This window comes from Theropithecus gelada, chromosome 2 (genome assembly GCF_003255815.1).
Source record: "Theropithecus gelada isolate Dixy chromosome 2, Tgel_1.0, whole genome shotgun sequence".
Classification (NCBI taxonomy): Eukaryota; Metazoa; Chordata; class Mammalia; order Primates; family Cercopithecidae; genus Theropithecus; species Theropithecus gelada.
The window spans coordinates 98956225-98970162 of NC_037669.1; the positions used below are offsets into that span (position 1 = coordinate 98956225).

The 13938-nt window shown below is 37.7% G+C and overlaps 1 protein-coding gene and 1 pseudogene across 4 annotated transcripts in view; both read left to right on the plus strand.

Moving 5' to 3' along the window:
* The window catches only part of ULK4 (unc-51 like kinase 4), a 696865-nt gene that overhangs the window by 542809 nt on the left and 140118 nt on the right, over positions 1-13938 (plus strand). For all 4 annotated transcript variants that reach the window (XM_025376619.1, XM_025376622.1, XM_025376621.1 and 1 more), the window contains one exon: positions 7846-8031. In XM_025376619.1, coding sequence (XP_025232404.1) covers positions 7846-8031 — 186 coding nt within the window. The remainder of the gene's footprint in view (positions 1-7845; positions 8032-13938) is intronic.
* Positions 4046-4610, plus strand: LOC112618947 (annotated as a pseudogene).

The following is a 13938-nucleotide window of genomic DNA, read 5'->3' on the forward strand; positions in this document are numbered from 1 at the left end:
GAAAATGGATGAAAGATTTAAATGTAGGACCTCCAACTGTAAGAATCCTAGAAGAAAACCTAGGAAACACCCCTCTGGACATAGGCCCTGGAAAATAATTTGGGACTACATCCTCAAAAGCAATTGTAACACACAAAAAAATTGACGAACAGGACCTAATTAAACTAAAGAGCTTCTGTACAGCAAAAGAAACAGACAACCTAGAGAATGGGAGAAAATATTTGCGTGCTATGTATCTGATGAAGGTCTAATATCCAGAATCTATAAAGAACTTAAACAATTGAAAAAGCAAAAAACAAAACATAACAAAAAAACTCATTAAAAAATGGACAGAAGACTTGAACAGACATTCCTTAAAACAAGACATACAAGCGGCCAGCAAGCATATGAAAAAGTGCTCCACATAATGAGTCATCAGACAAATGCAAATCAACACCACAATGAGATACCATCTCACACCATTCAGAATAGCTGTTATTAAAAAGTTAAAAAAACAGACGCTGGTGAGACTGTGGAGAGAAGAGGATACTTATACACTGTTGGTGGTAATGTAAATTAGTTCAGCCATTATGGAAAGCCATTTGGAGAATTCTCAACTTAAAGCAGAATTACCATTTGACTCAGCAATCCCATTACTGGATACATATCCAAAAGAAAACAAATTGTTCTACCAAAAAGACACATGCATTTGTACATTCATTGCAGCACTATTCACAATAGCAAAGACATGGAATCAACATAGGTGCCCATCACCAGTGGATTGGATAAAGAAAATGTGATACATATACAGCATAAAATACTATACATCCATAAAAAAGAATGAAATTTTGTCCTTTGCAGCAACATGGATGGAGTTGGAGGCCATTATCCTAAGTCAATTAACACAGAGACAAAAACCAAATGCCTCATGTTCTCACTTACAAGTTGGAGCTAACCACTGGGTATTCATGGATATAAAGATGGCAAAAATAGACACTGGGGACTGCTAGATGGGGGAGAAAGAGAGGGTGGCAAAGGTTGGAAAACTATTGAATACTATACTCAGTACCTGGGTGACAGAATCGATTATACCCCAAACCTTGGCATCATGCAGTATACCCAGGTAACAAACCTGCACATCTACCCCCGAATCTAAAATAAAAGTTGAAATCATTTTTTAAAAATATAGATGATTAGAGTTCTTAGTCCATTTTGTGCTGCTATAACATAATACCAGAGGCTAAGCAATTTATAATGAACAGAAATGTATTGAGTCACAGTTCTGAAGGCTTGGAAGTCTGAATCAGGTGGCTGGCATCTGTCAAGGGCCTTCTTGCTGTGTCATAATATGCCAGAAGGCATCACATGAAGGAAGTGCAAAGAGGGCAAGAGAGACAGCATGAGCACATGCACATACGCAGCAGGGAGCCCAAACTTGTCCTTTTATAAGGAACCTAATCCTGTGATAATGACTCTACTCCCTTTGTGGCAGAATTAATCCATTTATGAGAGTGGAACCCTCATGACTTACTCACCTCTTAAAGGTTCCACCTCCCAACACTGTTGCACTGGGGATTAAATTTCCTACATATGCTTTTTGGGGAACACATTCAAACCATAGCAGAGTAACAAAACATGATCCAACAGCATGCTGTCTACAAGAAACCTCAAATATAATGATATAGGCAGGTGAAAGTAAAAGGAAGAAAAATGTGTATCATGAAAATATTTTTAAAAGCAGGAGTGGTTATATTAAAATCAGATAAAGACAACTTCAGGGAAAATTACCAGAGGCAGAAAGGGACATTACCTCATGATTAAAAGATCTAGCCACTGAAATGACATAACTAATTTAAATGTATTCATTCCAAACCACAAGACCTCAAAATACATGAAATACAAAAAAAAAATGATAGGGCTAAAAAGATAAATAGACAAATTAACAATGATAGTTGGGGCTTTCCCACTTATGAATTAATAGAACAACTAGACAAATCAAGAATATAGAAAAATTGAACAATACACTCAACCAACAGGATATAATTGATATATAGAGAGCACTTCACACAACAACAGAATGCACATTTTTTTCCAGTGCCCATGGAACACTCACCACTAATAGACTGTATCCTAGGTCATAAAAGAAATTTCAAGAAATATTAAAAGAATTGAAATAGTACAGAGCATTGTTCTCTGATAACAATGGAATCAAACTAGAAATCAATAAGAGAAGGACAATAGGAAAATTTCCAATGTTTAAAAAGTAAACACACTAATAACTCATGGGTCCAAGAGGAAGTCACACAAGAAGCTTTTTAAATGCATAGAACTGAATGAAAATGAAAACATCCAAATATGTAGACTACAGCTAAAAGCAGTCCTGAGAGAAAAAACCAAAAGCTTATAGACAAAAGGTGAAAAAGGGAAAGATTTTAAATCAATAATCTAAGTTCTCACCTCCATAAACTGGAAGAATAGCAAAGCTAACTCAAAACAAGCTAAAGGGAAGGAATTATAAAGATCAAACCAGAAATCAATGAAATTGAAAACAGGAAAACAATACAGAGAAATCAATGAAACAAAAAGCTGACCCTGAAAAAAAATCAGTAAAATTGAAAAACCTCTATCCAACTGACAAAGAAGAGAGAGGACAGAAATTATCAATATAAGGGATGAAACAAGAGATATCAGTGTATATCAGCCATTTAAAGAATAATAAGGGAAAGCTGTGAACAATTTTATGTTCATAAATTCTGTAACTTGGAAGAAATGAGCCAATTCTTCCAAAACTACTGGAACTCAACCAACATGAACACTTGAATAGTCCTATAATCATTAAAGAAATTGAATTTATAATTTAATACTCCTAAAAAAGCAATCCCTGGGCCCAGATGATTTCACTGGAAAATTTTACCAAATAGTTAAAGAAGAATTAAGTATCAATTTTATATAATTTCTTTCTCTTTTTTGAGACTGAGTTTTCACTCTTGTTGCCCAGGCTGGAGTGCAGTGGCATGATCTCGGCTCACCACAACCTCTGCCTCCCAAGTTCATTTGATTCTCCCACCTCAGCCTCCCGAGTAGCTTGGATTACAGGCATGTGCCACCACACCCAGCTAATTTTGTATTTTCAGTAGAGATGGGGTTTCTCCATGTTGGTCAGGCTGGTCTCCAACTCGTGACCTCAGATGATCTGCCCGCCTTGGCCTCCCAAAGTGCTGGGATTACAGACATAAATAGAAGAGGGGACATTTCCCAACTCATTTTATAGGGGTGATATTACCCTGATACTAAACTAAGACAAAGTCCTCTCCAAAAAAGACTTACAATCAGTATCTCTTGTAAACTTAGATATAAAACTCCTCAGCAAAATATTAACAAATCAAATACATCAATGTATAAAGAGAATGAGCAGAGCAGGAGTTATTCCAGATGTGCAAGGCTTGTTCAACATTGAAACATCAATTAATGTATTTTACCATATAAACAGGTTAAATATTAAATATTACATGATCATATGGATTGATACAGAAAAAGTAATTGACAAAACCACCAGCATTTATTCATGGTAAAAAGTTATCAAACTAGGATTAGAGGGGGAATCTTCTCAACCTGGTAAAGGGCATCTATGAAAAATTTACAGCTAGCATGATACTTAATAATGAATTACTAAATCCTTTCTCCCTAAGATTAGGTACAAGGCAAGAGTGTCTACTCACACTAATCTCATTTAACATCTTTGTGGAGGTTCTAGCCAGTGTAGTAGGGTACGGAAAGAAAGAAAAGGAATACCCATTGGAAAGGAAGAAATAAACCTATCTGTATTTACAGGTGACACAATTATCTATGTAGAAAATGCTGAAGAATCTTCAAAAAGACTCCTAGAATTAATAAGTGAGTTCAACAAGGTTTCAGGATACAAGATCAATAAACAAAATTCATCAAAATGTATACATTAAATATGTGTAAGTTTTTGTATATCAGTTATACCTCAGTAAAAAATCAATTGCATTTCTGTATACTAACAATTAATAGATTCCAGAAGAAACACGAATATGACGTGACCATGGAGAAGCAAAAGAAAACAAGGAAGTATGCAATCATGAAGTGAATGCTTAGTCTCAGATCAAAGGCTTAAAGAAAAGATTGATTAAAACCTAAAAAGTGTGCTAGAGGAGAAGTTTCTCAACACCGTTCCACTTATTTTTCCAATATATCACACAGCTGGGCCCACCTTACCACATCCTTGTCAATACCAACTTTTCCACTAAAGCCAAACTGGACTTAGTGCAGTCAGTGATGGACAGTCTGTATGCCAAGTGTATCCCTTGTATAACTGATTGTATAATGGCTGAAATTGAGAAATTGGGGCGGAAGTATTGAGTGACTCCAAGGATCATCAAGGATCCAAGATTTGAAAAGTTACCATGCACACACAGAGGAACCTACGCAGAAGACTGCCTAAAACAGAGAATAACCCAGCATTAAGTGTCACATTGTGGCCATGGTTGACCAGAGACCCTAAAAGAAGAATCTATAAGATTCCTAGAGTTCCTGTCATGTACATTTCTAACCATCATAGATACAACACGGAACTGATGTCAGATGATTATGGAGCTCCTTGGTTCTAATTCTTATAAGACAAAGTTCCTCTGCCTTTCTTAGACCAGTTCCTCTGCCTTTCTTTTGTTGCCAGTTCATTAAACATGCAATACCATAGGACAACAATAGGCTTTTCAAGAATGGTGGTGGAGCAATTGGATACCCAGTGGCAAAACTAAACAACAATAAAATCCTTTACCTAAACCTCATATTTTATATAAAAATTAACCCAAAATTAAGTGAATTAAATGTAAAATATAAAACTATAAAACCTTTAGAAAAAAATATAGCAGAAAGTCTTCAGGACATGTGTTTTGGCAAAGAGTTTTTTGTACTTGCCACCACAAGCACAGTTGCTAAGAACTAAAACCAGTAATTGGACTTCATCAAAATTAACTTTTTTTTGTCTTCAAAAGACTCAGTAAAATGGATGAAAAGGCAAGCTACAGACTGGGAGAAAATATTTGCAAAACCGTATATCTAAGAAAGGCGTATCTAGAATATTTAAAGAACTTTCAAATATCAAGAATAAAGAATCAAACATCCAGTTAACAAAGGGCAAAAGTCATGAATAGGTGATAAGATGTTTACTATCAGTTGCCATTAGGGAAATGTGAATTTAAACTACAACGAGATACCACCACCTGTCTATCAGAGTGGCAAAACAAAACAAAACAAAACGCTAAGTGCTAGTGGAGATGCTGAGAAATTGGATCTTTTGTACGTTGATGCTAGGAATGTAAAATGGTAAAACGCTACAGCTGCCTTAGAAAACAGTTTGACAGTTTCTTAAAGAACTAAATATGAATCTCTCATACAACCCAGCCATTGTACTCTTGGGCATTTATCCCAGAGGAATGAAAGCTGATGTTCACACAAAAACTTGTGCAAATGTTCACAGTAGTTTTATTTGTAATAGCTCCAAATTGGGAACAACTCACATTTTCTTTATGGGTGAGTTAGTTAAACTATGGTACATCTATGTCATGGAATAGTACTCAAAAAGAAATGAACTATTGTTACACAAAAACTTGGATGGATTTTAAAGAAATTATGCTGAGTGAAGAAAACCATATATACAGTGTGATTCCATTTATGTAACATACTTGAAATGACAAAATGGCAAACCGGTTTGTGGTCACCAGTGGTTCAGGATGGAGGAGAGTGAGAGTTGGCTCTTACTATAATGGAATCCTTGTGATGGAACTCTTCTTTATCTTGGTGGTGGTGGTGGTTGTCACCAAATCTACACGTGTGGCTAAGTTGCACAGAGCTAAATACAGTGTGTACAAACACACATATGCACACACATGTAAAATTAGTAAAATCAGAATAAGGTTGATGGCTAATGTCCGAGCTGTGATACTGTGCCATAGTTACTATACAAGATGTTTCCATTGGGGAAACTGGGTGAAGTATATATGGAATCTCTCTGTATTGGTTCTTACAACTGCATGTGAACCTACAAATATCTCAAAATAAAAGTTTAATTCACATGCAAAAGAATAAAATTGGACCTCTACTTACACCATATATAAAAATTAACTCAAAAGGCATCAAAGACCTCAATGTAAAAAGCTAAAGCTATAAAGCTCTTAAAAGAAAACTTGGGCATGATTGGGTGTGGTGGCTCTTGTCTGTACTCTCAGCACTTTGGGGAAGACAAGGCAGGAGGATTGCTTGAGCCCAGGAGTTCAAGACTAGCCTTGGCAACATGGTGAGACCTGTCTCTACACAAAATTTAAAAATTAGCCAGGTGTGACAGTGTACCACTGTGGTCCCAGCTACTCAGGAGGCTGAGGTGGGAGGATTGCTTGAAGCCAGGAGGTTGAGGCTGCAGTAAGCTATGTTTGTACCACTGCACTCCAGCCTGGGTGACAGAGAGAGATGCTGTCTCCCAAAAAACAAAAATAAAAGAAAACATTCTTAGATATATGTCACTGAAATCATACATATACCCAAGTATTAAAAAAATTGTTGTTAGAGTTTTCAAAATTAAAAATATTTTTTACTTCAATGGACAATATCAAGAAAGTGAAAAGACAACTTGCAGAAAGGAAAAAAAACTTTTAAATTATATGTTTGTTAAGGAACTTGTATTTAAAATATATAAAGAACTCTTAGAACTCAACTGTATAAAGACAAATGACCTATTTTTAAAACGGGCAAAGGGTCTGCGCAGACATTTCTCTGAAGATACACAAATGGCCAATCAGCACATGAAAAGGTACCCCTCATCATTAGCCGTCAGGGAAGTACGTCGGAAAACCACAATGAGTTACCCCTGCAGACCTACTAGGATAACTCTAACTGAAAAGACAGATAATAACAAGTGTTAGTGAAAATGGAATTTTCATACATTGCTGGTACAAGTGGCAGCTTTGGAAAACAGTCTGGCAGTTCTTCAAAAGGTTAAATATAGAGTTACTATGAAGCGGGTCAATGGGTACAGTTACAATTAAATAGGAGTTCGGGTCTAGCGTTTCACTGCACTATAGTTAATAATAATGTAATGTATATTTCAAAATAGCTGGAAGAGAGGATTTTGAATGTTCTCACCACAAAAAAAGGATATATGTATGAGGTAAAGGATATGTTAATTACCATAATTTGATTATTATACATTGTATATGTGTATTGAAACCTCACACTGTACCCCATAAAAATGTATAATTATGTGCCAATAAAAATAAAATAATAAAAAAACTTTTTTAAAAAGAAGAATATATGACCTTCTGATTTTGTGCTGTTAGTTTTGTTTGAGCAACTATATACACTTTGAAAAAGATGTATTTTAAAAAGTTTTAGGCTGGGCGCAGTGGCTCATGCCTGAAATCCCAGCACTCTGGGAGTCTAAGGAAGGAGAATTCCTTGAACCCAGGAGTTCAAAACTAGCCTGGGCAACATAGGGAGACTATATCTCTACACCCCCCCAAAAAAAATGAGCTGGGCAAGGTGGTGGTGTATGCTTTTGTTCCCAGCTACTCAGGAGACTGAGGCAGGAGGATCACTTGAGCCCAGGAGGTGGAGGCTAGAGAGAGGTGTGATCATACCACTGCACTCCAGCCTGGGCAACAGAGTGAGACCCTGTCTCAAAAAAAAAAAAAAGAAAGAAAAGAAAAAGAAAAGAAGAGAAAGAAAAGTAAAAAGTATTCAGCAGACTACTCAGGCTGACACCCCCATCAAGCCAAATTTTACTGTGTTTTTTTGAGTACCTATACCATCTTCAACAAAATTTAAATGGTCTTATTTGTTAATTTTCAGCTTCCTAATAAAGATCCTGAGATTTTCGACATTTCATCCAAGTGCCTGTCTATACTGGTTCAGCTGTATGGAGGGGAAAACCCAGACAGCCTCTCTCCTGAAAATGTGGAAATTTTTGCTCATTTGCTGACATCCAAGGAGGACCCAAAGGAACAGAAGCTTCTGTTAAGGATTCTCAGAAGAATGGTGAGTTTACATAGAAACTGGGGACACTGGGTGGCTTTGCTGGCAGCCACAAGGGCAGTGAATAGCCATTTCTTGTACCTAATTTCAGATTTCCAGAAAATTTGCAAGAGTGGTAAAGAACTCCGGTCACCTTTCTTCTTAATCACCTGTTGTTGACATTTGTCATATACTGTTCATCTGCATATATACATATTTTTTCTGAACCATTTGGGAGTAAGTTAGAGACATTGTGCCTTGCACCTCTTAACATCTAAGTATGTATTTCCTAAAATAAAATTGATATTCTGTTACTTAAGTAATCAAAATCAGGAAATTTAACACTGATAAAATTCCTTTACCGGTCTTCTGTCCATATTCTAGTTGGGTCAGCTGTCTCAGTAACTTTCATAGCTTTTTTCTGGTATAGGATACAGTCCAGGATTATGTATTTTGGTAGATATGTGTCTTTAATCTGGAATAGTCTTTCAGTCTTTGTCTTTCATGATATTTTTGAAGATTATAGGCCAGGTTTTGTTGGGTTTTTCCCCCCCTCAGAGGCCTTGGGGGTCAGCGTGGCCTCCTCCCACTGGAACGAAGCGCTGGAAGGGGCTTGAGTGAGCGTGCAGTCCTATTCTCTTTTCATGTATTTATTTTTATTTTTTATTTTTTGAGACAGAGCCTAGCTCTGTTGCCCAGGCTGGAGTGCAGTGGCGTGATCTTGGCTCACTGCAACTGACTAGAGCCCAGGCATTCTACATCTCTGTTGAGGCTGTGCGTCTGAGGGGTCTTCAGTTACCAGCCTCTCCTTAGAAGTGTCTCTGCTTTTCTTCCCACCTGGCCACCAACTGCCCTCACCTGGGCCCACCTTGTGCATGGCAGCAGCGTCTTCACCAGCTTTTGTTGTCTGGCCTGGTCGGAGGGTACATTTGGCTACCTGTGTAGACCAGGTATTTTGTAGCATCTCCCTGAGTTTGGGTCTGTTTGATGTGTCTTCACGATTCGATTTGTGAGTACTCGAGAAGTAAATTGGTCCTTCTCAATCTATCACATCCAGAGGCTCTTGGTGGCTGTTTGCCCCTTGCTGGTGATGTTAATTTTGATCACTTGGTTTAATCACTGTGTAGTTAGTTATTATTATTTTGTAGTAGTTGCAAAATGGATGTTTTCTCATCCCCAGCATTTATAATTCCCAGCATTCCACTGTAAGGAAAAACTTTCCCTTCTGCTTCACTTATTTTATTTAAAAATGCATATACAGCTGATGTCTATTTGAAAGTACTTTTGAAAACCTATTCTCTTTCTACAGTAAATCTTTCTCTGCTGATTTTGAAGGCCACTATTTACAGTAGCTAGTGTTGAAGTTATAAAGGATGGGGGTTCTGTTCACCTGTCATCCTCTGGTTTGTCAGTCCATGTTCACTTCTAGATCCTAGTACCTTGAGGTGTCCTTTGGCAGGTGGAAGCTGTGGATGTTCCAGAGAGTTGTACTCAAAATGACTTGCACCAATTTGATAAGTAGACAGTTGTGAGTGACCCAGCTGAACCTGCATGACAGGTGATGGGTGACAGAATTAGAAGGGAGATAAGGAGATTGACTCCCTCACTGCTGTATTGTGCTGCTGTGTGGATGTGACTCCCCTCAACCCCAAAACAAGACTTACTAATCTCAGCAGAGTCATTACCTGAGTTGCAGGATTATGATGGTCTAGTCCAGTTCCCCAAGTGTGGGATGAATACTTCTGAGGAGAGTAGGTTTTGGAGACGGTGCACCAGCCTAGCACTAGATGATGTGGAATCACGTAGTGAGGCAGTTATTTCATTTCCATTTTCTGTTGGTCTTTCTGGTTATTCAAGGCAGAAGCCTCAGTTTGTTGTTGTGTCTTTAACACCTCTCTAATCCTTCAGCATTTCCCTTTTAACAGAGCTGGCCTCTCAAGCTCTCATCTTTTACAGTGGAGATGTTTCTTTTAAAAATTATTTAAAGAAAAAAGGTGAGTCAATCTGAAGACAAGTACTAGAGAATATAATAATACAAGTGATCTGTAGATATGGCAAAAGTGTGAATTTGGTAGAAAATGTCAAAAACTTGGAAAATATTGGTCTGATATCTGATATGGTTAAATTTTGTAGGGATCTATAGTCTCTTTGAAATTCAGGACCAGTTTTTTTTTTTTTTTTTGAAACTTAGAATTTTCACATCTTTTTGGCATGGTACTTATACTGTATATTATATGATGCCCATAGGAGGCACTCAGGCAATGCCACCATAAGCACAGTAATATTTCTGTGGCAAAATGTATGAATATTTACACCAGGTAGAGGTAAATTAAGACCAAACATGGGCTCTTATGAGTTCAGGTGAGGTTTTGCTACCATATGTGTTTTTGAACAATATGAAATTTGTGTTTTGAACTTATGAAAAAAGGTTTGGATTTTCAGAGCTCTCTAGATTTTAGAATTGCAGATATTATGGAAGTAAGTTATGTTTTACTAAAACACTGATCAAATTAATCATACAGATTAATTAATAAGACCCCAACTTGTTTGAAATAAACAGATTCTACCGTCTTTTAGTTTGCTTTACTATTTAAAATGGCTTCTTTATAATATCTGACCTTCCTCATAGGGCCAGGTAGATTTTGCTTTGTGGAAGAAAAGTTGAATCCAAGTGATTTTTACCTTTGTATGCAAAAACAAGTTGATCCTGGTGCTGCTCATCTATTTTCTTTTTATTGTGGTAAAATGTATATAGCATAACATTTATCACTTGAATTATTTTTAAGTATGTGGTTCAGTGGCATTAAGCATATTCATATTGTTGTGCAACCATCACTATTATCCATCTCCACAACTTTTTCATCTTCCTAAACTGAAACTCTGTGCCTATTAAACAATAACTTCCCACTCCTCCTTCTCCCAGTGCCTGGTAACCACCATTCTACTTTGTTTCTATGAATTTGACTACTCTAGGTACCTCGTACAAGTGGAATTATACAATATTTGTCCTTTTATGTCTGGCTTGTTTCACTTATTGTAGTGGCTTCAAGGTTTATTCATGATGTAGCACGTGCTAGAATTTCCTCCCTTTTTAGGGCTGACTAATAATCCATTGTTATGTGTATACCACATTTTAAAAATGTATGATCCATTGATGGACATTTGTGTTGTTCCACCTTTTCTGTCCCATTTATTGATTTTTTAAAACTTATCTCTGTCATTATCAGAATTGGCTCATGGATTTTTCAGTGGGTTACAATCCACGGCTGCCCCAGATTTGGCTAATGGAAATGCTTTCGGATGTCTGCTATGTCTTTTGACATTCTCCATCATCTTTTTTTTTTTTTTTTCTGGAGTGCTTTCAATCATAATGTGATATTCCAGGCTCATATTGTATTACTACTCCAGCCTTGGAATCAGGCATTTCTCCAAAGAACTATGGAGCCTTTCTGTGTGGTATTTAGGAAGTAAGATGCAAAAACGTTCTGGATTGGGATTAAAACAACTGTTTGTTTGCTTAGCAACAATAACAAATAGCCTGGACAGTCCCAAGATACTGTTTTCTACCCTCTTCTGGAGGGTATCTGTGAAGGTCACTCTAACTCTTTGATGTCTCTACTTTAGTTTTTCAAGAATGCCCATAATGTTTGCAGGCCTGCCATCTGTGATAAATGCCTCAAAATCTTCTGAAAACCTTCTGATTTACCCTGGGTAAGTCAATGTTGGGTCAAGTCATATAAAACATATAATCAGAGATTCTAGGGGCCCCAGTCAGCTCAGCTATGGCCTTGAACTTGCCCATCCTGAAGCTCAGTTCTAATTAAATGGAAAACAGATGGTCTCCAGTTTACCATGGTTCAAATTAGGATTTCTCAACTTTGCATTGGTGCAAAACTGATGCTCATTTAGCAGAAACTGTATTTCAGGTACCCATACAACCATTCTATTTTTTACTTTCAATATGGTCTTCAATAAATTATATGAGATACTCAATACTGTGTTACAAAATAGGCTTTGTATTAGATGATTTTGCTCAATTGCAGGCTAATGTAAGTGTTCTGAGCACATTTAAGGTACGCTGGGCCATGACGTTTGGCAGGTTAGGTATACTAAATGCATTTTTGACTTACATTATAATGGGTTTATTGGGAAGTAACCCCATCTGTACTGAGGTTAGTACATTTGGAGAGAAATAGCAGCAGGTTACCCAAAGAGGAGTGTGATACCACCTGTCTCATACTTCTGGACTGATTTAGTCCTCCTTCCTCTTTGTCCTTCTGTTCTCTGTTTTTAATTCTCTGGCAGCCATTGCTTTATAATTGTTGGCTTACTTTCTGTTCTTATCTTTACATTACCCTTGTTCCCGGGTGGTAATGTGGTCGGTCTTGTTATTTGTTGTATCTTCAGAATGTTATGGTGTCTGACGTGTAAAAGATGTTCATCAGTTGTTGGTTACTACTGTGTGGTAGTCTCTGTGTTAGGATTTTTGGTGGATTAATCTCCTTTAATCTTGACAGCATCCCTGGAGAATAGCTCCAGTGATTGTTCCCAGATCATTCCCATTTTATAGGTTATAACTTAAGGCTTAAGGAGCTTAAGTAATGTTCCCAAGGCCACCAACTAGGGAATGATAGAGCTGGTATCAAGCCCAGGTTGGATTGCCCCAGCCCATTCTCCTTCGAAGTAGCTGGCCCCAGGCTGCTGCTTTGCCAAGGACTGATCTGAATTCCTCAGGCATTTGTCAGGCAGAATTTGACTGAACTTTGATCCAGACAGCACCTGAGAGATTCATTCTTTTATTCATAGAAAAACAAGTAATGGATAGAGTTATGACTGTGTGCAAAGCACTGCACTGGAGATATTGAAACAGACACGATCTTGCTGCTCCCTGCCCTCAGGGATCTCTAGCCAGAGAGACATGGAAGCAACCAGCTTCATTACAAAACAGGATCCAATCAGTGCTACACTGGAGGAGCCAAGAAAGTTCCGCAGGAACAATCATTCTGGGGAGGAAGTTGGCAAGACATGATGTTTAAACTGCGTATGGAAGAATGTGTTGGTATTCTACACACTGAGCAGGAAGAAGCACATCCTGAGCAAAGACCCAGAAATCCATGGAGCCAGATTGGGAAGACATAAGAATGGGCCAGGAAAAGCCAGAGCTTCACTGAACATTAACTTTAGGAGAATTTAGAGTTTAGACATTGTTGATGGAATTAAGAAATTCTGGTCTCTGAAAGAAAAGGCTGCTGGCAGCATCTTAATTGAATTAGTTTTCCTTACTGTGGCATAAAACTTTACCATAGTAGCTGTCACGGAATAGGTATTTAGCATTTACTGAGCTGAATAAGAAATGTTCATAAAATACAGCGTTTTTATTATTGGCAGTTCATTTTTGGTCTTCAGTCCATATTGGGAGCTCGTGTTAGTACTTTGTAGACACACCTAGGTCAGACTGAGAAGGACCATAAAAGACATTTAGTTATCCCATAGTCTGAAGCTTCAGTCTTCTCCACAGTAGCCCTGCCAAGTTTCTGAAGACTGCATGAGATTGGATATGCATATGGATAGAGGACAGGAACTTGAGTGATATAAGGAACACATGCAAAAATTTCCTGTGACTTTGGGGAGACCCAACTCTCAGGCTCGGCTCACTGGAGCAGAAGAATCAGATTCCATAGAGATACAGAGCCATTCTAGATTTATTACCTGGTGCCAGTAATTGGATTGAGGAGGCCTGACAAATGCATTTTCTTGACCATAAGAAGTTAGGGAGGAAAAGACAAGTTCCCTGAGGACCTAGTCAGAGGATATTCATTAAGTACCCACTCCCACCAGGAGCACATCTAAAAAGAAGAATATTCTAAGCTGATGGGGTCATCTCTTTTAAAACCCTGATGGAAGAGTGGCCTCCTGTGCCCAAAGCTGAGC